The following is a 25,671-nucleotide window of genomic DNA, read 5'->3' on the forward strand; positions in this document are numbered from 1 at the left end:
TCATCTTCCGGCGCCATATGTTTAATGGTATTGTGACTGGCCATAGGGTTTTCTTGGCAGGAAATACTGGAGTGGGTTGCCATTACCTTCTCCAGTGAATCACATTTTGTCAGAACTCTCTGCCGTGACCTGTCTATCTTCGGTGGCCCTACACAGCAGAGCTCACGACTTCATCGAGATTCGCAAGCCCCTCCGCCACGACAAGGCAGTGATCCATGAAGAGGTTGCCGTGGGCACCTAGTGCTAATCAACCGACGTCTTTCTGATTTATTTCTAATGTCGACTGTACCTGTGATTTTAGGCATAAAACCGCACCACCGAAAGTAAGCCCGGGCACCATAATTCCCTTTCAAATACCCCTAAAAACCTCATACCTGTTGTATCCCCACAATGCCCTATGCTTCATTACCCCGGCATTTATTCGCCCTTTGGCCTTTAGTGATTTCTCATGCTTTTCAATGTATGCCAATCCTTCGTTTACCCATACCCCCAAATATTTATATTCTGCTATTCCGTGTATTTCATGGCCTTGTATTTTACGACCCTGATCAGGTGAGCCGTTGAAAATCATGAGACCCGACTTAACTGCGCTAGCTGAAGCCTAGAGCGCCGCAATACTTAACTAGAGTTTGCAATTCTTCCAGACTCTCAGTTGGCAGCACAATATCGTCTGCATGCATCAAAAAGGGGAGGCGCTGCTCTACTGCCTTTCCACCTAATCTATTGACAGGTTAAAACCTAGGTTACTTTCTTGTATCCTCCGTTCCAGGTTTATCATATAAAGCATGAACAACAGCGGTGATAGATGACAACCTTGTCTTAATCCTTTGCATACCTTGACAGCTTCCGTACTTCTTATCCCTTCCTATGTAATTTCTACTTTGTTATCCCGGTATATTGCCTGTAGAAACTCTATTATCTCATAAACGATACCTTCTTCTTTTAATATGTTCCACAGGCGTTCCCTGTATACGTTGTCGTACGCTCCGTTTATGTCCAGGAAGGCCAAATACAAAGGTCTATTTTCCACTCAAGATATTTTGATGCATTGGGTAAGCACGAACAGGCTATTATCTAAGAGCCTACCATTTCTAAAGCCCTTCCGCAATTCTCCAAGTAACCTTTAATTTCATCGCCTGCATGACCAACGTACATAACAGATATTATGGTAATCGGCCCGTAGGATTTTATGTGCATCCTTTCTCGTTTCCCGTTATAAATCAAATTCATTTTACTCTGCCGCCAGCTGTCCGGAATTTGCATATTCCAAAACTTTTAACAACGTTTCCTTACTTTGTGGACAAAGTTCATTAATCAGTTCATTGATCAGCTTGATCAGAATTTCATCTATTCCTGTAGATGTGTTTTGAGGAATATGTTTTCTGCCTTTTTCCATTTTAGAATGGTCAGTTCTAAGCTGCTTTGTATTCTTCTATCTTGTGTTGCTTCCTGATTTGCGGGGATTAAATGACTCGGCTATAACTGATCGCGACATTACCCTAGAAGCAATTAACAGTAATTTCAAAGATATCATTACTAAGTGCGTTGTAGAAGTAGACGGTAGGGTAGTTAGAGAGGATACCGGTAAGCGGTCTAAGGAGACGAAAGATTTGATTAAGAAACGCCAGAGTATGAAAACTTCGAGTCCAACAGACCAGATTGGCCGAGATATCAAAGCTAATCAATAAGCGCAATGTGGCCGATATAAGGAAGTATAACATGGAGAAAATTGAGCATGCTGTAAAGAACGGGGGAAGCCTTAAAGCGGTAAAGAAGAAATTGGGCATAGGCAAAAACCAGATGTATGCGATAAGGGACAAGGCGGGCAATGTCCTCGCGAATATGGACAAGATAGTCAAAGTAGCCCAGGAGCTCTATACAGATCTCTACAGCAGTAAAAATAGTCAAGACCGTAATGCGATTGGCGGTAGGGAAAAACAGTGAGACGTTTTACCAGTGACGTAGGACGAGGTCAAAAAGCATTAGGAACTATGAAAAGGGGGAGATCAGCTGGAGAGGATCAGATAACTACAGATTTGTTAAAGTACGGGGGGGGGGGGGGGGGATATCGTGCTAGAAAAACTGGCCACCCTGTATACGCAGTGCCTGGTGTCATCAACAGTACCGGAATCATGGAAAAATGCAAACATCCTCATTCATAAGAAGGGGGATTCTAAGGACCTTAAAAATTACAGACCAATCAGCCTACTGTCTGTTACGTATAAGGTATATAATAAGGTAATCGCTAATAGAAAAAGGGCAACCTTAGACTGCAATCGAGCAAAAAATCAAGCGGGTTTTCGGAAACGGTACTCTACTCTCGATCATATCCATACCATCAATCAGGTGATAGAAGAATGCTCGGAATATAACCAGCCCTTATATATAGCATTCATAGACTGCGAAAAAGCATTTGCCTCAGTTGAAACTTCGGCGATGATGCAGGCATTGCGATATCAGGGGGTAGACGAGCTGTACGTGAAAGTGCTGGAAGTGGCTGCACAGCAAACATAGTTCTGCATAAAGAAAGTAATAAAATTATCATAAAGAAAGGTGTTAGGCAAGGAGACACGATATTCCCTGTACTATTCCCAGGTTGCTTAGAGGAAGTATTCAGACTTGGAATGGCAACATTTAGGGATAAGGGTAGATGTAGAATACCTCAGTAATCTACGATTTGCTGATGGCATTGCCTTGCTAAGTAACTCGGCAGATGAACTGCAAATAATGATTGATGACCTAGACAGGAAAAGTAGAAAAGTAGGCTTAAAATCAATATGCAGAAGACTACGGTAATGTTCAACAGCCTCATGAAGGAACAGCAGTTTACATTAGTTAGCTGCGTACTTGAAGTAGTAGGCGAATATGTCTACTTAGGACAGGTAGTAACCGCAGATCAGGACAGTGAAAAGGTAATAACAAGAAGAATAAGATTGGAATGGGGCGAATTTGGCGAGCACTAGCAGATTATGACTAGCAGCTTACTGGTATCGCTCAAGAGGAAAGTATACAACAGTTGCATCTTGCCTGTACTCACCTATGGGGCTGAAACGTGGAAGCTAACCAAGAGAGTTCTACTTAAGTTGAGGACAACCCAGAGGGCTATGGAACGAAAAATGGTAGGGGCAACATTAAGAGATAGAAAGCGTGCAGATCGGGTCAGAGAAATAACTCAAGTTACCGACATTCTAGTGGAAATTAAGAAGAAGAAATGGACATGGGCAGGACATGTAATGCGAAGAGAGGATAACCGATGGTCGCTTAGGGTAACAAACCGGATTCCAAGAGAAGGAAAGTGTAGCAGGGGGCGGCAGAAAGTTAGGTGGGCGGATAAGGTTAAGAGGTTTGCAGGGGTCAAGTCGATGCAGATAGCACAGAACCGGGTTAATTAGAGAAATATGGGAGAGGCATTCGCCCTGCAGTTGGTAAAATCAGGCTGATGATGTTGATGAATTAAGACCTACGATAATTTCAGTGCTATTATCCCCAAGATAAGCCACACGATCATGCAGCACTTTCGTTGCTACGGCTTGAATGAAAGGTTTTATATTGATGTTGATTAGGGACTTTTGCACTGAGAGAGAAAAATCTAAATAGTTCAAATCAATTCCGAGACGTTCGGTTTGGCTCCCCAGACAACCCACAGCATTGCATCAGATCTTAAATCTTTTGAACAGTTCAAATGCACTGGCAACACCAGTGAACTGCGCTCCCAACACTTGGCAGGGCGTTGCTTGCCCCCCTCCCCCCCCCCCCCCCCCCTTCACTTTTCCTTAAGATGGCTTCCGCGGGCTTCACCCGAGCCCATTGACCGTATAGGCGACTTCCACTCCAGGAAGTTACTTTATTATAACCTCTTTGGTCTGTGTTAATGCTTTTTTTTTTCATCCTCGCTTTGAATGCTCTGTTTTTGCTTGTTTGTTTGCATGTTTTTTTGCCCCTTTATAAGGCCGCATGGTCTACACATTTTCCCTTCAGATACTAAAAAACACTATAGCAGCAGGAATTATTTCAGCTGTTTGCTTGCTTAGCACAGCCTCTCGAGCTATATCCTCTCTTTTGTGCTGTGTGTTGAGGCTGCAGAGCTGAATTTAGTGAACACTAAGCTGGCAGGAGGGGGTCGAGAGCTGCCTAAGCGACGGCGGTGCCCCGGTCGCGGCAAAAACATTAACGCCACCGTCTCATTGTTTCACGAGGGAAAGCACCAGTGTTTGCAGCCAAGTCAAGGTTCTCAAAGCTCTAGCTACTATTGACCACAGCTTCTTTTTGAATAAAAAAAAAAGAGTAGCTTGTTACCTTTAATCGATTAAAGTGAGAACAACTGAATTTTCAGGAACGTCATCGTTGAAAAAGTAATAAAATAATTATCAAATTACTAAAACTTAAAGCATAGGAAGTAATCAATTAATTAAACGCGTTACACCCTGCTTAGCAGTCATCAGAATGGGGTTAGGGATATTTCTGTTTGTGTTATTTGTTACTTTAACTCTGAATGCAGAAACTGAACATTTTCGCCTGAAAAGTTGCAGACCAATCTACTGACGCGCACTCATTTCCTCGAGGAAATTCAAACAGAGTTAGATAGAATGAAATTTTGTCACTGATTTATGTAGTCATCTTTTACAACTACATGTGCGCAATTCGTTGGTTTATTGTCGGGGTCTAAGTTGCGTATGCTTCTTTAGTTTCATTTGTTTCTTTTTTTGTTTTTCTTTTTTCAAAATAGGGATATGCAACCGCGAAGAACAGCGCTGAAAGGGCCACTCGTGTTTTTATTTTCATTTCTTGTCAGTGATACCTCCTGCACGAGGAACTATGGATCAAAAATACCAAGTTGAATTATTTAACAATGGAAAAGCAGCGAAGTGAAACCAATGCTTTGCTTATGGGCACTGACTATGTTCCTGTGGACGCAGCGCGGACGTCGCGGGTATTATTGAACAAACGAAAACATGAGCGTTGAAAGATTGTATTGTGACTACAAATTACTATTCTGTTCAAGAAATGCTTATAGCGACTTAAAACAAGCCTCGAAAAATGTTATTCACGTGGGGAGCGGGCAATATAATGCACGGGTAATGTTCTTGACGTCGCAGAAAATTTTCTCCTCGCAAATCACCTGCACTGCGGCTATGCCAGCTGCAAACTTTCAAATCACTCATGCAGGTTTAATTTGTCGCACAGATTGCTCACTTGGTGGAACATTTTCGGCGCGGGGAGAAAAACAAACAGAAACCAGAATCCGGGAAGCAGGGAGGAAATTAAGTTACTGTTGTTTTTTAAATGCATGCTACAATGACAATGCAGAAAATTAAATTTGGTCAATTAACCTGCGGCGTACTTTATTGCCTGTAGTTCAGTTTCAACTGGTCACATACATGCCCACTTCACTAACTAGAGCGAAGTCACATGGAGGGCATTTCTCCTTAAAGGGACACTGCAGCACTTTTTGCAAAAATTGGGCTTTCAGTAGAAAGCAATTTTTTGTCATGCTGCGAACCCGAATATCAGAATAAAATTAGGCAGAAGAAAGCAGAAATAACTTTTTTTTCGGCAGAAATACGCAGCCCGGGCGACGGGGCGCACCGCGGGGCGCGCCGAAGCCCGTGATTGGCCAAGACGTAGCGTGACGACATTCTGAGGACCGGGGAAGCTGCCGATGCGGCTCCTTCGCTGCGCTGAGTTGATAGCAGCTCTCTGCGGCTTTGTGAACGTCATTATAGTATGCCATTTCAACACTAATGAGCATAGGGGTTTTTACCGCATGTATCCGTACCAGATACGCCCACAAACGATGCAGCGCTTCCGTTTTGGGGAGCGTAGATTTGGCATGAAAACTAGCTTTGGTTACAGGTAGGCATATTGAAAAGTAGTATGTGTCATTATTAGCAGAAACTACATGGCCCTCTGCGAAACCTCGGCCCACATTTTCTTGGGAAGGAAGGACAGTGAACAATGCCCTAGCCGACTACCTCCGTCTCAGGCCTCTCGCCACGCCCGAAAGGTCATCGGGAAAATTGAGCCCAAAGCTTGGTGTACCAAATCCTGCTTTGAATGCCAGTCGTGGTACCTTGGAGAAACGAAGAATGCTATAGAAAGGGTGAAACAGTACACGGCTACCACCAGACAAATGAACAATAAGCGAAGCGCGGTTGCGGAGCTCTGAAATGCATACGAGGCATTAACGGGGCCATTGTGCTGGAGACCAAGTCAAATGCGCGCAGAATGCTGCTTGAGTCATGCGACATTGACCAGACGTTGAAAGCCTTTCATTTTTATCGTACTGTCAAAATACCCGTTTAGTGAATTGGCGGCTGACGTATGTTGAAAGTCAAGCTGCAGCTCCTCCGCACCCATACCTTCATGAGAAAACAGTGTTCCGAAATGTGTTTTCTTACAAGAGCTTCTTAATTAAGAAGCAATTGTAAGAAAACACACAATTAAGAAGAAGAAATGGACATGGGCAGGACATGTAGTGCGAAGAGAGGATAACCGATGGTCGCTGAGGGTAACAAACTGGATTCCAAGGGAAGGAAAGCGTAGCAGGGGGCGGCAGAAAGTTAGGTGGGCGGATGAGATTAAGAAGTTCGCAGGGGTCAAGTGGATGCAGCTAGCACAGAACCGGGTTAAGTGGAGAAATGTGGAAGAGGCCTTCACCCTGCAGTGGGTATAATCAGGCTGATGATGATGATGATGACAAGAGCTTTGTCGTTTTCATTTCCAACTTAATATGCATCCCTAAAAAGACAGGGCTATGTAAAATGACGAGGCAGCAACGGGTGCAAATTCGCAAGGCCATGCATGTGAACAACTTCCATGATTGATTGCTTGGATGCACCGAAGGAAACCTCACTCTTTGCGCTCCTTACATGAATGCGCCAACATCCACCTAAGCGGTACACTCCTTATCTTCTAATAATGCTCCCGTAAGGGTTCCACGAAGATATCAGTCACGTGCCGTGCTGGAAAAGATCTCGCAGTCTTCACAACCTAGCTTCGACACAGCAGTGCTAATTCGCAAAAATCATTAGCGCATGCTACTGATGAGTTGACCATGAGTTGCCCACGTCCGCAACGCACGCAAAACGAGGAACAGCGCACGCCGAAAACCCCCTCCGTTGGCTCTGAATGCCTCCGGCTCCTCGCGGTGACGCCATGACGGACGGAGAAGCCAGGTTTCTCCCTCCGCTTTCCTCCTCTGTAGCTGTGTCGCGGGAAATTTGAATTGCTCGCTGTCAGTCGACGATTGCGCAGGCATTTTATGCATAATCGAAAAACTAACTTCACTGGCATGATCAGCAAATAATCTACTTCAAAAGCCTGTAGTATTGGTACATTTGAAAACCGCTGCAGTGTTCCTTTAAGCCATTACTTCGCAGTCCAGTTCTGTGTGTGTGTGTGTGTGTGTGTGTGTGTGTGTGTGTGTGTGTGTGTGTGTGTGTGTGTGTGTGTGTGTGTGTGTGTGTGTGTGTGTGTGTGTGTGTGTGTGTGTGTGTGTGTGTGTGTGTGTGTGTGTGTGTGTGTGTGTGTGTGTGTGTGTGTGTGTGTGTGTGTGTGTGTGTGTGTGTGTGTGTGTGTGTGTGTGTGTGTGTGTGTGTGTGTGTGTGTGTGTGTGTGTGTGTGTGTGTGTGTGTGTGTGTGTGTGTGTGTGTGTGTGTGTGTGTGTGTGTGTGTGTGTGTGTGTGTGTGTGTGTGTGTGTGTGTGTGTGTGTGTGTGTGTGTGTGTGTGTGTGTGTGTGTGTGTGTGTGTGTGTGTGTGTGTGTGTGTGTGTGTGTGTGTGTGTGTGTGTGTGTGTGTGTGTGTGTGTGTGTGTGTGTGTGTGTGTGTGTGTGTGTGTGTGTGTGTGTGTGTGTGTGTGTGTGTGTGTGTGTGTGTGTGTGTGTGTGTGTGTGTGTGTGTGTGTGTGTGTGTGTGTGTGTGTGTGTGTGTGTGTGTGTGTGTGTGTGTGTGTGTGTGTGTGTGTGTGTGTGTGTGTGTGTGTGTGTGTGTGTGTGTGTGTGTGTGTGTGTGTGTGTGTGTGTGTGTGTGTGTGTGTGTGTGTGTGTGTGTGTGTGTGTGTGTGTGTGTGTGTGTGTGTCATGGCACAATTTGGTACTGCTCGAAGTAATTGGCTATGACATTTAATATGCAGTCCTCACAGCTTGCCGATAAGACTCCAAAGATAGCAGACTGGCATATGGTAATTGTCCTGACCTCGTATACTGTACTGTTCGTTATGGGTGTGTTTTTTGAACTTAACGCGCAGCTCGGCGAGCTGCTTGGTCTCGCTTGGTTGTTGAAGGGAGATGGCCAAGTCCAGGTTCCTTTCTTCAGCCACATTCTGTAGCTTCTATGCTTTGGCACAAATTTACTGCAGCTCTACTTCGCTACCTAGGCAAATGGAATCGACTATATAGAGCGGATAGAACTAGTACGCTCCCTCAGCCTTTAAGGCGAATAAAGAACCATTGTTGTTTTTCACACGCTCTCATCTAAAACCGTTATTTCTAGCGTTTTCTCCTCAACCTGCGATTTTTTAGGCATAACTAATATGGAGAGAGGTACGCTACTGCAATGCAATTAGACAGTATCGGCTGTTGTTGCCAGTGAAGAACGTATGCGAATGGCGCTACCACCAGAATTAGGTTTTGCCGACGCTGCAACTCTTTCACTTTGAGGCATTTTTCCTTTTTCACCTAAGCCGGGTTGCCGACAGGAATCTTGTCTAAAACGCTAATGTATCATTGTAATTCGGCACCATTTTTTCCTTTATTGTTGGAGTGAGTACTACAAGATGACCACTCGCACGCTGCTTAAAGCCATATTGAGCTTGGCAAATGCACCACAGGCGGGAAACCTACAATGAGCATCTGAGTCGCCAGCACTAAAGCTAAGAGCCAGTCAGAAAAAAACTTTTGGGTTTCTACACGTGCGCTCTCTATCCTCCATTCCTCTTCTCATCGCCGCATGTCGTGCTACGCGTTCAGCATACTGGCTACCTCCAAATGAAGTGAACATTACTTGGTATTGCTTGAAAGGATGTATAGTCTTTTACACAGAAGGCGACCAAGAGGTGAGGTCCTCTTCTTTGCTTTCTTAGGATGTGGTGCTGCCATTTTTGGGTTCCGATTACTGGCTGAATGGCGAGTGTTCTGTTACAGCTGACCTGGTGCTAATCAAACAAAGCAACGAGAGAGCGTTAAACCGGAAACGTTGAATTTTTAAATGCTTTGTGTTCTCGACACTTTTTCACTGGTACTTTATATCTAATAAATTCTATCCGTGACGAGGTAAGGTTCAGACATACGAGCCACTAACAACGTTCCTGCAGTGTAACGTTTTAGTGAAGCAAGGAACACAAGCCACAGGAATACTGAAATGCGCGCGCCGGGAGTTAATCTTCCTCCACAGCTGGAAACCCTTAAGAAGTCGTTTGTGATGAGATTGTCGCCAAAAGACCACAGCATGTAGATAGGGCGATCAGCGCTTGCAGCGTTAAGTAAAGGATGTTGCATACGCACTTAAAATGCTACTCAAAATCTCGAGTTTTACCTTTCTCTTTTTTCATTCTTACATTTTCCACACGCTCTCCTTCCACCTTTCTTTCTCAATTTCATTTCACACACAGATTAGCAGGCCACCTAATTCTAAACGTCAGTCACATTCTCTGTGTTTCAATAAACTCTCTCTCTCTCTGTCTATCCTGTGAATATTTCGGTCGCGAGCCTGAGCTGTGAGTGGCCTATCTGACAGCAAGGCCTTGCAGCGCCTGGGCAAGGAAGGCGCGGGCACCTTCTACGAAGGACCCGTGGCCGAGGCAGTGGCTACAGCAGTGCAGCGGGCTGGCGGTGTGCTGACGTCCGACGACCTTCGCCGACACCTGGCAGCGAGTGGCGACGGGCTGGTGAAGCCGGTCAACACCACGTATCGGGGCATGCGGGTGCACACGACGCCACTGCCCAGCCACGGCAGCGTGCTCCTTGAAGCGCTCAACATCCTAGAACGCTTCGAGTTGCGCCACGCGGAGAGGGCTGCCTACGAGCATCTCCTCGTGGAGGCGCTGCGGTTGGCGCTTGAGGATGGCCTTGGGTGGGTGGCCCACGGGGGACCTGCACAAGACGGCAGGATGACCTCAAAGGAGCACGCCAAGACCAGGCTAGTGGATCCGGAGCGGTGAGAAGGAGCAGGCCCACGAAGCTTGCTTCATTGTCTGTTCTGTCGCAGCTTCTTTTATCAAACCACAGTGCTGGCAGATGCCTATCCTAACCTTAAGTTTACAAAAGAAGGTAACAACAATCGAGCAAAGTCGCAGAGTTTGCTGAGGCATTATATCTTGTTGTTGAATAACACGAAAATAATTCTTGACTGCAATGTGGAGTTATACTTTGGAAAGCTGTAAGGAGACTAAAAGCATAAAAGACGACCTACCTAAGGGAGACGACGAAGCACGCCTTTGTCTCAGCTGTACATAGTTAAGAAAATAAGCGGTGCTTATACACCTATCTACCTTGCTGAAATGATGAGTCCTACTAAACACACAGATCCTCCATTACAGACGCGATGGTGCTCTATTCTTTGTCGAGGTGTAATATTTTTACTTATAGACCAGAAAGAGGATCCTAAAACGTAGTCAACCTGAATCATTGTCATCTGAGTTTTCATGTTTGCGAAGTCGGTCACTGACACAACGGAGTATTCGGAAGATTGTCTTTTGACGTGTTAACTAATCTTCATAAGCCACCGTACCCAGTATTTTAGCAGTGTGGTTGCTTGCCTTTTTTTCATTCTCGAATTTATTTGGACTAAGTGTCAAATCTGTAAGTGTTGTGAGCACTCCAAGTGCCAGAGATACTGCAGGCATCATTGGATCCGCTGTCACTATTACTACTAAACTAGCACCGGTCTGACTTTCTTTTTTGTGTTTTCACCGTGCCGGTTGCTCTTTGCGCTCTTCACATTTTTCAGTGAAGCCCAGCTATGTGATGACACCTAAAATCTAAAGAGAGCCGATAAGCTGAATGCTTCAAGTCTGTCTCTCCGACCTTTCTGCGTCGCCTTGAATGATTTTCTCATCTGCATTCTTTGTAGGTCAAAGTTCTCCGTTTCGCGGACGTGCCTGCGTAAACTCCTGCGACTGATATTATGCGAGAGGCAAGCCTTAATTTCCAAAAGCACTGCCATTATACACGATTTATGGAATGTTTTTAACTACTCGCGCTTGCTGCCATTGCCGTAGGGCCGGCAACCGCAGAGGAAAGAGTATACCGGCAGCCCCAGAGCAGTCGCACACAGTCTTTCTGGTGACAGCCGACGCCAGCGGCAATGCTTGCGCATTCATCAACAGCAACTTCATGGGCTTTGGATGCGCTGTTGTCGAAGAACACGGATTTGCTGTCCACGTGAGTCGGAAGTGAATGTTCCTTGCTCCGCTATATAGCTTAAATGCGCTAACATCAGGTCGCTTAATCAGGCGCTTAGCCGTTAATTTTTGTACTTCTGTACTTCTGTAAATGTACTTCTGGGACCTTCAAAGCACGAAAAATGGGAATCAAGGGCTGTAACAGATTGCTTTGATGGGGTCATGCAATGGTCATTGTATTTATGGCAGTTTTGTAGTCTGCTAGATAATACTGGACCTTATTATTTTATTTCCGAAATTTGAGCTCGCTAGACACATTGTTTGTTTCGATATATGTCACTGAAGCTGATACCGCGAAGCTCCTCCTACCGACAACGACCGTCATTTTGCAATGCTTGGTGAAGTCACAGGCCGACACCTGTCACCTCGTCGTCTGCTGCGGTGCCGGCTCCGATAAGCTGCAGATATATTGTGATCGTGCTTTCTCGCAATGATCCTACTGAGCATGTTTCTGGAAACAGAATGCATACTGTAATGAAGCGCGTTTAGTTCTTGCCGAAAGATCCACTTTCAGCGAGCGTCTCTCGTAGCCTTGGCCGCTTTGGGACGTTAAAACCCATTAACCAAACCACATTCGTCACGACCGCCGCCAACTGTCCGATGGCAGCGCTGCCGCGATGGCCGCACCGGCCGTGCCTCAATTGCGATGCGGCGGATCCTTGCGCCGGTGACAAAAAATCGTGATAATTTTGTTTTTTTTCTCGTAATAATATTAGGCATTGGAAAAAAGATTTGAAAAATGAATACTTCTTGAGCACTTCTGACCACGCATACGGTACGAGTTTCTACTCGCAGCCGCATAGCATTTTCGCCGGTGCAGTGCGCGTGTTTTTTGTATACGCTAGCTCCGGTGCCAAGGCGTCGCGAAAGCAATTTCGTTTGCTACGAAACTCTGTGGTTGAGAGTAAACAAGTATCATGATCGATTATCCGAGTTACTATAACCCGTCGCTGATCAATTCAAAGTGTCGTCCGCTGTGGCTTCGATGCGAATCAATCTATGCCTTACGACGATTGGGGAGATCCTGACGTCCAGAACGCGCCGTCCGCAGCGCTTGCGGTCGGCATCGTCGCGGTAAATTTACGGCACATAGTGCTGTAAGCCTTATGACCTCGTCTTCTGCTTTCATTATGAGACTGAGGGCCGGACTTGGGCCTGACAACGATCGAGCAGAGCAAACGAAGCTGCCTATATAGACGGGACGGCGTATTGGGTGCCTTGATATAGCACGCCGCACCACTACACTGCTGCATCATCGGGTGGTGCTCGCAGTTTTTACAAAAGCGCCGTCTGACGACACTCAGTGCACTGCATTTTTATTTCTTGCTTTACATTGCTTTCTAAAGGTGTTTCAATGTACAGGGTCCTTCAAAATATGTGCGAACACGGCGAAGCGTGCCCGCGCTCCGTGAGCGTCAGCGCATCCGGCGCGGTCGCGCATCGAAACAATGTGGCGCATGCGCACGCTATGTGCGCACGCGAACGCTTCGAATATGTGCGAATATGCGAATATGTGCGAACACTTCGCCGTGTTCGCACATATTTTGAAGGACCCTGTACATTGTGTATACGTTGCTCCGCCCACTCCAAGACCTCCGCTCGAAACGATACGTCTCAAGATCTTCGACTCTCCCGCCGACAACGGCAACAACGCAGTGCCACACTCTTTATGCAGCACGGGAAGCTCACGCTAACCAGCAGTATTATAAATATCGCCGCAACTGGGCATCAATCCCTCGCCAGTGCGAACAGATCACGTTCGCTGACCACTGCATTAGACCGATGCGCCATCACCGTACTCAAACATCCAACGTGGTTAGCTGCCACTCTATCAACATGTGCATTGTGTGTCGTCGTCTTCGTCTACTTCCGTCCGTTAGAAGTTTATCCACAGCATACTGATATCGCACTGTCATCTTAAGGTGATTTGAGCGGCACAAGAACCTTACAGTGGGCTGCCACTAAGGGCCCACATGAAGAATTTCGTTCATTTCTGACTGAACCTTGAGCCTACAGCGCTAGCCTCTAATCGAAACCGAAGTGAAACTTGATGTGCCAGCGCGCATAAATCACATTTGCCGTGACGCTAAATCAGACACCCTGGAAATGCGTGTTGATGGACTGAATGAGACGGAGAAAGAGAGAAAAAGATTTTTAAAGTCAATGCCGATGTCACGAGAATCGCTGGAGCAAATGAAACATCTGAGAAACGAGCCGCGCATTTGGAAGCATAAACTTCACAACCAAGGCAACTGCTAGCACGCATGCTTCGGTTTTGGCCTGCTTAGTTATATCGGCTTTCATTTGTTCCGTAAGCGACGTTTCGGCTGTCAGCTCGCAGCGGCACGAGTGATGAAGTAGAAACCAGCGGATTAATTCAGACCACACTACTTTCTTCAGCCCTCATGACAACCCAAGTAACAAGCATTTTTGCATTTAGTCTACAAGGAGATGCGTCCACTGCTGCCGAGGTCCAATGCACAGGGTCATCCTTGGCAGGGAAGTGTTCTGCCGCTCAACAGTCTGACCGCGTGACGAGCAGAATTTGTCGAGGTACCGCTATCATAAAATTGCAATTTCTGGCGCAGTCGCACACCAAAGAAATGAAAATGCTTCGTTTCTTGCCGCTCAAGTAGACCGACGTTATTTTTCAACCTGAAGAGCGGCTCGTTATTAACCTGGTTTACAATGCATTGTGTCCCAAGGTAGATATTTAGTGGGAATTCAATGTGTTTTCTAATCAGGCGTCTCAGGTGTCCACAGTGGGCGTAAAAGCATTTGAAGAGAGCATGGTTTTGTTACTAATCTGGCCACCTTCTCGTACATGCGAAGACGGGTGCTCCTTCTGGAGGCTTTTTGCTCTGAAACTTGTGTTTCTTTTACAGCATCTCAGCACGCTTCTCCAGATGCATCTGTGTTCTGATATCCCGCCAAACCAGCAGGAGATTACCATTTATAGGCTTTTATTGTTGAGCTAACTTTGCTATCACACTGCGGGGGCCCGAGTCGCGTTCTTGTGCACGTGCTCACTTTGAACAACACATGATTTTCTAGTTCTTACAGATATCCCCTAAACTGACTGCCGCCACTAAAAGAATAAATGGCACCTTCCCCTGTTCCTTCTTTCTTGAAGGCAACTCTGCGGTGTTCTTATACGCTGGTTATAAAGAGGGCTTCGATGCGCAGTTGCAAGGCCGTTAAATGGAGGTGTGCGCGTGAATTGAGCGGACGGGGCTGTTGTGACAGGGAATGATGAAACGGGGAAAGAGTGCAGCGTGGGCCACTCGAGTTGCATGTGCCATTTTTTTTAAAGGAAACAGTTCGACTAAAAAAAAAAATTGATAGCACTGTAGAATAAATACTGCAGAAATGCTGAATCCTAAGCTTTGCTGGCGCACACAATGCATCACGTTTGTTCTCAGCATAATTATCAACTACATTCAACGTCATTACCATTGCTAATTCCATCATTGTCATTATCACTAATTGAAGCTTCATTGTTATCGCTACCATCATCCTCACTGTAGACAAGGAGAATTATGATGTGGTTTTCACGATGTTATTTTGGGACATACTAAAAAAAACTCTTAAAAAGGGCATTGAAATTACACTATATACCATGATATTGTTACCTCTTGATAAAAACTGTCGTGCCTTATGATCTATTTGTGTAGATGGGACTGTTCAGTGTTTTGAAAGGCCGTATGATGGACAGGCATGCCGAGCCACCAAGATTGTCCAAATCCGTGTTTCGGGAGCAGTGTGCTTTGGTGAGGAGTGTAAATGCTGCACGCGAACCTCCAAACTGGATGCCGTACCTAGATGCATGTGTGTGCTTCCCATCATTTTGATGCTTTGATGGTGGTGCATTGTCGGGCTAGGTATATGGCAGGCTCGTATCAAGCAGCCTGGTAACTTCAGACATGGACAAGTTTAAGCGTTGATTTTTCTTTTTTACGGAAGTTTTCCCATGCAATAAAAAAAAATCCCGGGCATGGCCCAGTTGGTTAAAGCGCTCGGCTGGGGATTCAGGGGTGGAGATTCGATTACCGGTATAGGCAGGGTTTATTCATTTAACTATCATCCTCCTGCTCATGATCATGCTCCTGCTCAGAATCATGATGTGCGTTTTACGATCCCGGGCGTGCCGCAGTTGGCTAAAGCGCTTCGTTGGGAGTTCCAAGGTATGAAAAATCGATTCCCGGTTGAGACGGGATTTAGTTGTGTGCCTCCCGGTAGACAAGGAGAATTATGATGTGAGTTTCGGTTGATGACGTCATTTCATTGGCAGCTATAGTGGGACAGGACGCCGGACGCCGTGAGTATGAGTCATTAAAGGCTTTCTCATTAAAACTAGAAGGATGCTTAAGCTAAAAGCATAAATTTCTCCTGATACACACGGCTACCAGAAGTTGACACTGACCACCACTCTGACCTCGCAATCGCAGAGACCGAAGAAGCAGGGCCGTAGCCCTACCACATTTGGCTGCGAACTACCTCGGCTCCAAGAGTTGCGTTAACGTAAACCAACACGGAGAGAAAGAAAAATTGAATACAACCACAAGTTAGAACAGTAGCGGCCAAATCCCCCGTTAAAAGCACTAGCTAAAAGAAGCCACCAGGACTTAATGTTCAGTCTGGAAAAAAAAAGAAGTCAACATTAAACACGAACTCAGAGCCCCGCCCAAGCCTCTGCAATCGCGCGAACTGCATATCACTTTCTTGGTTGTCATTTGGAGACGAATTCGGCTGCCCAAAAGAACATGAGTGTAGAGGCAAGTAAAGTCGCTTTTAGATGGTCCCAAAACTGCCCGTTTCGATCGTAGAAGGGCAAAACATAGTCACTGCTCCAAAGGCCATTACATACACTTGAAATTGTTTTGCCTACTGGAAAATTGGTGCGAAGGATTGAATATTTATTGACCTTGCCCCTACACTTGTTAGTGAGAACGCCATCGTTGGCATCCCATGCTACTGTCACATCTACTATGAGAGTTTCCTGAGGTGTTTCCACTGCCAAGTCCGGCTTTAGCCGGGTGCCTGTGCTGGTCGGGAAAACACTCTTCTCAGGCTGTAGAGTTAGAGCTGTCGCATATATTAAGAATAGACGCGACAGCTCCTCTAACACCACCTTCTAACCATGCAAACCTTTGGCATTCAGAGGCGGGCAGATCTGGGCAAAGTGTTAGGCGTCTTTAGTTACTTTTGTTTCTGGGGATAGGAAGGCGCAGTTTATGTTGCACTTCTCTCGGCGGACACTTGCTAAGAACAGTGTAAAAATAGAAGTACATGTGTAGGTGATTTGAATCCCTGTCGCAAACTTGCCTCTAATAATAATAATAATTATAATAAAGATAATAATAATAATAATACCGTTTATTTTTCTATCAAAAAGATGCAGGGGGCTTTGGGTAAAAGCTGCAAGACAGCTTGACAAGAGCCCATAGTCCCCTCTACAAGGTAATACAAAGGTACGCGTGAACACACACGATATAAATGTATTGTTTATGACTGGACAAACACTGAAAATGTTTAAAGGTGTTTGCACTCATAGCAAACAAAGTGGACAGCTCGCGAAAGGTAGTGTGACGTAAATTAATTTCGTAATCATTAATCTCACTAGGGAAAGTAGTCAGGATGTGGGACAATTTTTCCACGCAATTTTTGGCACGAAAAGTGACCACCTTCCAGTATTCAGGGTGACGCAGAGTATAGGAAGCTGTTTTTATTTCCAGCTCGGCTAGCTTGTGAAAAAAAGAATCGAATTTCTTTTAATTAAATGCGGCGCTTTGCCTATAATGTACGAGCATTATATGGAACACCAAAAATTAGCCTAAGTATCCTTTTTTGGAGGACGAACACCTTTTCTAAGTTTGTTGCAGTGGTAGAACCCCCCCACCCAAAAGCAATGACAGAGGTGAGAGAAAAAAGAGAACTCCAAACGGTAGTATTGTTCTACATCTCGACAGCACCCAACAACGCTTGATAGTTTAGCGCAAACGGAATCGACATGGACATCCCAGAGCGTATTTTGCGAAGTGACCCCAAGGAATGTTAGTACTCGTTAATATTTCAATTTTTGTGCTGCCGTACTTAGGATCTGAGCTTAGATCGACATGTTCCGATTTCGGTCTGAAAAGTGTGGCTTCAGTTATACTAGTATGGACTCCTAACTGATTCACATGAGACCATTGCCGAAGGATTTCAAGAGCACTGTTTCCTATGTAGGCAAGGCACACACAGTCTGAGGCAGAAAAAAATATGCTAGCATAGTTGGCGTATAGCACGTATTTGGTTGGCTTCAGTGTACGTATTTAAAAGCAGATGTATGGTAAATGGGGAACGAAATCGCATGACACCATTGTGAACGCTCGCCAATGATCGGTTCCGTCCATAATGAAATTACGTGCATGTTTTTCCAGGCCGTTTTTTTTTTTTTCTCAGTTCTGGGTTATGGCAATTGCGACGCCTTTTCCACCGAACGAGCTATATGCGCTTCGTATAATGCGTCACTGGCACTGCATGCCTATAGGGGAGCCACTAATCATGGTACGTGAGGCTAGGTGTCTGCTGTTTGCATGGAGGAGATCAGCTTTTCGAAGCCTTGTTCAGTAGTGAAGCTGATTATAATAACCCGCTTGTGTTTTTACTGGAGGCTAATGTCGGTAAATATTCGCAGTATCAAACATTTTTCTGATTTGTTTTTCATACTGAGAAATGGAAGTTGTGAAATGCGAAGGATAATATTCTTGCGGGAATAATGCATTTGATATTTGCAAGATAATTTAATTTTATATTTTCGAGAATGGTAACTGTGTGTGCTGCTCAGTTTCAAGATTTGCTCTCACATGACCCATTTGGTCGTAACAATGGAGTTTTGAAAAATTGCTCAGATACAAGCGGTTTTGTCGTGTCGCCCTGTGCTCCTTTCTAACTATAGTTAACGCGGAAAGGCAAAGTTTTATTATTATTGACAGCAGGACAGCTTCTAGTCACTGTTGAATAGCGCCCATTAGTCTGACAAAAAAAAAAAAAAAGAAAACAACCAAACATGTGTAAAAAATATTTGTCCATGCGCTCCGCTCTTGCCTGGCGTACATAAACCTCAAGTGCTTACTCGGTAGGAGAAAGGAATTCATGGGAGCTTTCGTTTTACGGCAAGCGATTTAGATCACATGGGATTGGTTCATCGCACCAAAAGGTTGTTTTTGTTTGTTTGTTGCAATCTACACTGCTGAAATGCGAAAGCCTGAGAGTTGCTGGCGCACACGGTGCATCACGTTTGCTCTCGTTATAAGCTAAATGCACCCTCGCTATCATTGCTAATGTCATCATTGTCGTTATCACTAACAGCAGCGTCATTGTCACCGCTACAACCAATCTCACTGTAGACAAGGAGAATTATGATGTGTGTTTCAAGATTCCGGGCGTAGCGCAGTTCGTTAAAGCGTTCGGCTGGGGATTCGAGGTATGGAGGTTCGATTCCAAGTGTAGACAGAATTCTTATTTTGATAATGACGTTAATTTCGGTTTTGGGTGCTGACATCATTTAATTGGCAGCCATAGTATGACCGAACAAACGCCAACGCCAAAAGGGCATAATCCTAAGCTGCACGTGGCCTGGGGCTGTTTCAATCCGGCCTGTACGGCCATCGGATCGTAAAATAGAGTCCAGCAATAACACCGAACAGTAATAGCGAGCTTACGAATAAGCTTACCCTGACAGTTGGGAGGGTACCCCGGAGCAAATGTGCATGCGCAGAATGCTAAGCTGAAAGGGCGAAGGGCGCGCCCGGGAGTGAGCATCCCCCTTTCGGCTACGGCCCTATTGTGAAGCTGCACAATCAAGCTCACGAAGCTTTCGATACTTAGCGTGGAGTGAGAATTACTGGTGAGGCAGCACGGAAATCTAGTATATCTACAGACGCAGTCGCTCCACAGTTCCAGCTTCTTTGAGTTAGAGTGTGGCCGTACACAAAGCGCTCATATAAGGCCACTAATGCGAGTGAATTAAGAGCTCAGTCAGCCTGGAAGATTTTCAACATGTTGGAAACCTGTAAGAGAGGCGTCAGTGCATAATTGCAAATTATAAACTTGTCGATTATGAGCCAGACCAGCGTTAATCAATATTTTGAAAGTCATAGGTTGCAGGTAGGAGAAAATTATAATCTTAACAGCAGATTTTTTCCCGGGATAAAGGCGGGCGAGCTGTATTTTTTAATGCCTTCCTTTTAGCTCTAACCTGCTTCTAGATTGCCACCGCTATCCAAGAAGAATACAAAATACATAAGCCTCTCAAAACGACACGTCTTCGCCTCGATATTTTTCTCGCATCGACGTTTTTAATTCGCATCGACGTTTTTAATTTCAAACAACTAAACATCGAAATGCGGAGAATTCGTATTTGGAAAGAAAAAGCGACCTGCACACACTTTCCGAACCACATACAAGGCCTCAACATTTTAAAACTGTCCTTGGTTGGGGAGATTGGAAAAAAAATGCAATAGGCAGTTCATCTTTACAATACAGCATGACTCGATTATTTTATTTCACTCGTCCAACTGCCACTATTCGTCTCCCTCTGCTTTGGATTACTTTGTGCTCTTTAGCCAAAGAGAAAGGGTTATGAGGGTGGTAATGGAGAGCCGAAGATAATTTACGCGATGTAATTTTTCTTGAAAATCCCTGGCCTTCCACCGTAATCGAGTGTCTTGTGTTCCGCCTTTTTCCAAACGTGAATTCTGAAAACCGTCTTTAAGAAAGCACTATTATAACAGAAGCATGTTGATCACGAAGCAAACGAAAGGCGTTGTTTTCATGAAGAAGGCTTTGTCGTGCTGGCTGGTAGATATTGATGAAAACGACTTAATAGCGTTAACAGACGGGTCAGAAGAGAATAACAGAGATGCGCTCTGTGTCTTTATGGCAGAAGCTGCGGAACAAGGTATCAAGCTAAAGAAGTCTCCTGCGATGGAGATGAATAAAATGACCGATAAGCGAAAGTCTGTAAACGTGCTTCCAAGAACACAACCAAGAATACTGCACCTCCAGAATGCATAAGCAGTCTCAGCGTGGTAGAAAAGGGCAGCGGTGTAGTGTCGAAAGGGCGAGAAATAGCGATACCGTTCAAGCAACTTTGAAAACGAACTTCTCACTTTTTCTTGAATTAGTCATGTCTATAGCTTCAGCCTGCTGCTAAAATGTTGTGCATTTGTATTTTTGTTATATCATAGCTTTGGCTGTCATTGCATACTGTACTTATCCTAAAATGTTACGTATTATGTTTGGCATCATGACCCTCTTGCCGAGGCCAATCTGGCCTGTAGTGCTGCGAAATAAATAAATAAACAAAACACATTGCGGTAAACAAAAAGCTCTGCAAATGACGGCTTTGTAGGTAATGTGTGCATGTAGGAGTCGCACGCGCTGAAGCACTACCACGCCGCTAAGCATATAATTTATTTGGCCAACTTCGGCCCAAGGTCTTTTATGTTTTTACTTCAGCTCTCTTCGTGGTGCTCCTTTTTCGCTACGGCCATACACTGTAAAACATTTTTGTTGAAAAGTGCACAAAATTTCTGGCAGCGGTTCTGACAGAAATTTTCTATTCTGCTATATTTTCTGTTGCTTAATTTTTCTGTAATTGTACAGTTTTTTTCTGTTTACAACTGAAGAACATATTTGTAAATTGACAAAACGTTTCTGTTATACGCCGTTTTTTGCTTTTTATTTCTCTGTTTTTCTTTTTTCGCAGTGAAAATAATGATGCAAATATATCTTTTTTTTACTCGTCTTTCATTTCACGTTTTCTGCCAACAATAAAATTGCGTTAGGCGCCAATTTCTTCAATGACCACTATTTTAAGGCGAAAGCCTTGCCAACTATCGAATATCTCTCGGGGCTGGCAATACTCTATGATACAAATAAGGTCGCAACGGCCGTCGTTTAGCCACCGAAAAGAGGCAAGTAGAAAAATTCCTAACAGATACCACTGGGAGCCAACCAACAACGGACCTCAATGTGGCGCCACTAGTTATCATTTTTTCGAATCGAAATTTTTACGCAGCCGATCATCGGACAGCGCCTTCGGGGTTGTCATACCATTTCGTTTTTTATTCAGAATTTACCTACTATTCAAGTAGATATCAATTTGCGGTAGAAAATTGAACAGATGGCAAAAATATATCTAATGGTATTTGCCTTCCAATCAAGGGTTTGCTGGAAAACAGAAAATTACCGTTGTTTTTTTTCGTGAACGTATTTTGGTCAATGAAGTAGAACAGATATTCTCTGTCCTCGTACCAAAATTTTCTTTAAAATACCTGTAATTTCAGACTTTTTTACAGTATGTTTGTGCGCGCGACGACCGGAACGAACATTTTGTATCAAGAAAACTTTACAATTTAAACTGCACATATATGCACATATATTCATATGCCACAAAAGAGTTCAATTAGAATCTTAGTCTGGGCTAGTTGCTTCATAGCTTTCAAAAAATTAACGCAGCGCGAAGAAACCGGGCACAAGAAGAAGACAACCGGACTCAAGAAGTCTTGTGTGTTGTGTTCTTCTTGTGTCAGGATTCTTCTTGTGTGTCAGGAGAGCCATAAAAGATTGTTGTGGGTTTTTTACACATGGTTGCATTACATATTGCTTGCTCATCACACGCGCCTATATTCCTTTCACTACCGTTGATATTTGGCTGTGACAAATGCGTCCACACTAACGTCATGCCACTGATCTATCCCGGCGGGTAGGTTTGATAGTTAATTAAAATAATCACTGCCACATCGAGTAGAGGGAAGTTAGCACTTAAATAATATCAGTTGCTTATGTATGCCAGAAATGTGTTCGCATTTTTGCAGCTTCCTGTTGACAAAAACCTCCTGCTGGGTGACTAGCTTCTGTGCCAGCGATTTTCGCAGTGCAGTAAAAAGGCCGCTAATGCGAAAGTACCTTCATTTAAGCACACATTTGGTGTCATTTTGCAAGCACTGGGTTCTGCGGTCAGGACATGTTCGTATATTCGGAGCTATAGGACGATAGTACTCATTGTCTTTCAGGAAGCAACGAGTTTTTTCTGTAGATTGCAGACTAACTTTTTTTTTAATGGTGCACTACAGTGCCGCGGCCGAGGCTTCAACGCCACTGTGGGCCATCCAAACTGCGCGGGCCCATGCAAAAAGCCGTACCACACTCTCATGCCCGTGCTGGTTACGGACGCTACGAGCGGCGACTGGCTGGCCGCCCTAGGAACAATGGGCGGCTACACTCAGCCCCAGGTGGATCTGCAGCTCTTTCTGGCCATGGCCGAACGGGGACTCGACCCGCAAGCAGCGCTAGATGCACCCAGGCTGTACATTGGAGACAGCAGAACTCTGCGAGTGGAGTGAGTGCGCGACACGTATACGAACGCATCAAGAGATGAGTCAGGTTATAGTGGATGGCTCCGCATTTATATGCGGCTGTTTGCCCGCAAGACTGTCTAGAAAAAACATATCAAATTCATTTATGAGGTAGTAAATACAACAGTAGGATTAAAATAAATCCCCAATACGCTGGCTGCGAATATACCGCGGTTGCTTATGTGCGTACATCATAAGGATAAGGTGTTTTATATGAGTTCTGAAACAATCAAAATTATTACACCAATAATGATTGATGACCTAGACAGGAAAAGTAGAAAGGTAGGCTTGAAGATCAGTATGCAGAAGACTAGGGTAATGTTCAACAGCCTCGGGAAGGAACAGCAGTTTACATTAGGTAGCGAAGTACTGGAAGTAGTAGGCGATTATGTTTACTTAGGACAGGCAGTAACCGCAGATCCGGTCCGTGAAAGGGAAATCACAAGAAGAACAAGATTGGGATGGAGCGAATTTGGCAAGCACTCGCAGATTATGACTAGCAGCTTACCGGTATCGCTCAAGAGGAAAGTATACAACAGTCGCATCTTACCTGTACTAACCTATAGGGCTGAAATGTGGAGGCTAACCAAGAGAGTTCTACTTAAGTTGAGGACAACCCAGGGTGCTATGGAACGAAAAATGGTAGGGGTAACATTAAGAGATAGGAAGCGTGCAGAGTGGGTCAGAGAAATAACTCAATTTACCGACATTCTAGTGGAAATGAAGAACAAGAAATGGGCATGGGCAGGACATGTAGTGCGAAGAGAGGATAACCGATGGTCGCTTAGGGTAACAAACTGGATTCCAACAGAAGGAAAGCGTAGCAGGGGGCGGCAGAAAGTTAGGTGGGCGGATGAGGTTAAGAAGTTCGCGGGGGTCAAGTGGATGCAGCTAGCACAGAACCGGGTTAAGTGGAGAAATTTGGGAGAGGCCTTCGCCCTGCAGTCGGTATAGTCAAGCTGATGATGATGATGATGATTACAGCAATTTTTCATCCTTCCACCCTCTCGTAAGTATCTAACTCATGAGCTTGTTCGAAATAATCCTTTTCAGTGAAGTCTTGTTTAATGACTACGCATTGGGTGTTTACGGTGATATCAACCGCGTGCACGTAAGCAGCATACAAGCAACAATAGCTTTTGAACGTGCACTGAACTAATATGATTCCTTTTCATTTAAATAAATTCGAATACCAGTCACTGCGAATGAGAATAAATGGCATGAAATTGCACTTTTGAAAGTATAGTGCACAGATTTTCCAATTCTATGTTCTAAGTTTTGACGCACATACTTTACTTTTTTTTTTCTTTTAATAGAGCACGGAGGAAAACCAGCATCAAAAGGACCGTCGAGATGTCAGTAAAAGCAAACCTAAGAATAATTAACGAGCTGATATGCGCACATCTTTGGATGTAGAAAGGGTCAGAAACTCCCTCCCAAACGAAATAGAGTGATAGGAACACCAGGCGCTCATTCAAAACGGAACACACGCGTTATTTAATCTTCCCGCAGGTCTCCTGACCAGCCCTATTTTCCCTAGTTAAACAGGTTCTTTTCTTCTCAACACTTTCGTTACTAATCGCAACGTAACCGAACCACTTCCTATTTTCCAAATACAAAATGTATATACATCTATGTACCATTGTAGTCAAATTTACTATTCTAGTGTTGCCTGTCGACGCAGCACCCGCGTCCGTTTTCCTCCATTGTCTCTCAATCATCCCATCACAACGTGTTTTTTTTTTTTGTTTTTTTTCACCGGGATCCTCACCCAGGCACATGACTAGTGAAGTCGTTAAATAGCCGCGGCCATTGCGCATTTTTCCTTCACTCCTCTAGCAGGCTGGTCCCGGGACGCTGGGAGTGTCGGTGAAAGGAGCAATTCCTTTAGAGGGCAGCGGAATTTCCTATAGGCAGCCTCTCTCCTCTGCTACTATATATCGACCCGCCCGGCGCCACCCTCGAACAAGTTGCGACCGCCACACTTGGTCCCAACGCTTACACGTACCCCCGCACAAATACGTGGCTCTCTTTCATGTCACGTTCTGGTACAATGCAATCACACGAAATACAACCCCCCCCCCCCCCCCCTTCATTCAAGACAGTAGAAAGATTAGACGGCAGGAGGAGAACAGGGAACAAAACAAATGCAAAATTGTCTTCTGTACTACGCTGACGAAAGAAATGACCAGTGACGACATCGTACTGCTGCATGGAGATGCCTGAACAGTTTCAAGCCTCCAGGAAAGGTTGTTTGTTGCTTTGGCGGTACGATCCATTTCGTCACAGTTTCCGTTCGGGAATGTTGGCGGCGTGCGTTGTTCCGCAATTACTTCCACTGTTGCGCCCGGGCAAGCCCAACGAGCGTCGGGCTTTTCCTGCTGGCACCCTCTTTGCTTGTTCTGGCGCTGCTCCTCAAGACAACGACGCATTGCCAGGAAGCATCGAGCTGTCAACATGATCAGACAAGTCTGAATTGTGAGACACTCGGGCGCTGGTTCCCTGGCGGCGAGTCGCCTTCGCACCGCGGGAGATTTGAGCGGGCGACTTGCGCGCTTGCTGATTGGACCTCTCGGGCCGCCGTCACGTGCTGCCTCCGGATTGGGCATTTTGAGAGCCAGCGACTTTCCCACGCTATTTAAGCGAGCGCACTGCCTGCGCAGAGCGAGATATCCACGAGTGTTCGTCGAGTGCCGCTCGCGAGGAGGGGACGCGTCTTAGTCTCCCCGGCCATCGCTGTGCGACTACAGTTGTATCTGGCTGTTAGTCCTCGGCTGCCGTGTCGATTTTCCTGTAGATATGCCCTGTATATAATGTACAAAGACGCCTTGTGCTCACCTCTCCGATGCTGACTCGGTTTCATCGCT

At 45.2% G+C, this 25,671-nt stretch overlaps 1 protein-coding gene across 4 annotated transcripts in view; it reads left to right on the forward strand.

The window, feature by feature from the left end:
• The window catches only part of LOC146187684 (uncharacterized), a 97,408-nt gene that overhangs the window by 61,881 nt on the left and 9,856 nt on the right, over positions 1-25,671 (forward strand). For 2 of the 4 annotated variants that reach the window (XM_084603483.1, XM_084603485.1), the window contains 4 exons: positions 9,747-10,153; positions 11,069-11,131; positions 11,217-11,379; positions 22,523-22,788. In XM_084603483.1, coding sequence (XP_084459609.1) covers positions 9,747-10,153; positions 11,069-11,131; positions 11,217-11,379; positions 22,523-22,788 — 899 coding nt within the window. The remainder of the gene's footprint in view (positions 1-9,746; positions 10,154-11,068; positions 11,132-11,216; positions 11,380-22,522; positions 22,789-25,671) is intronic. The other 2 variants (XM_084603484.1, XM_084603486.1) reach the window with 1 other exon arrangement.

This window comes from Amblyomma maculatum, chromosome 5, assembly GCF_055883805.1.
Source record: "Amblyomma maculatum isolate TAMU_Amacu chromosome 5, ASM5588380v1, whole genome shotgun sequence".
Lineage (NCBI taxonomy): Eukaryota > Metazoa > Arthropoda > Arachnida > Ixodida > Ixodidae > Amblyomma > Amblyomma maculatum.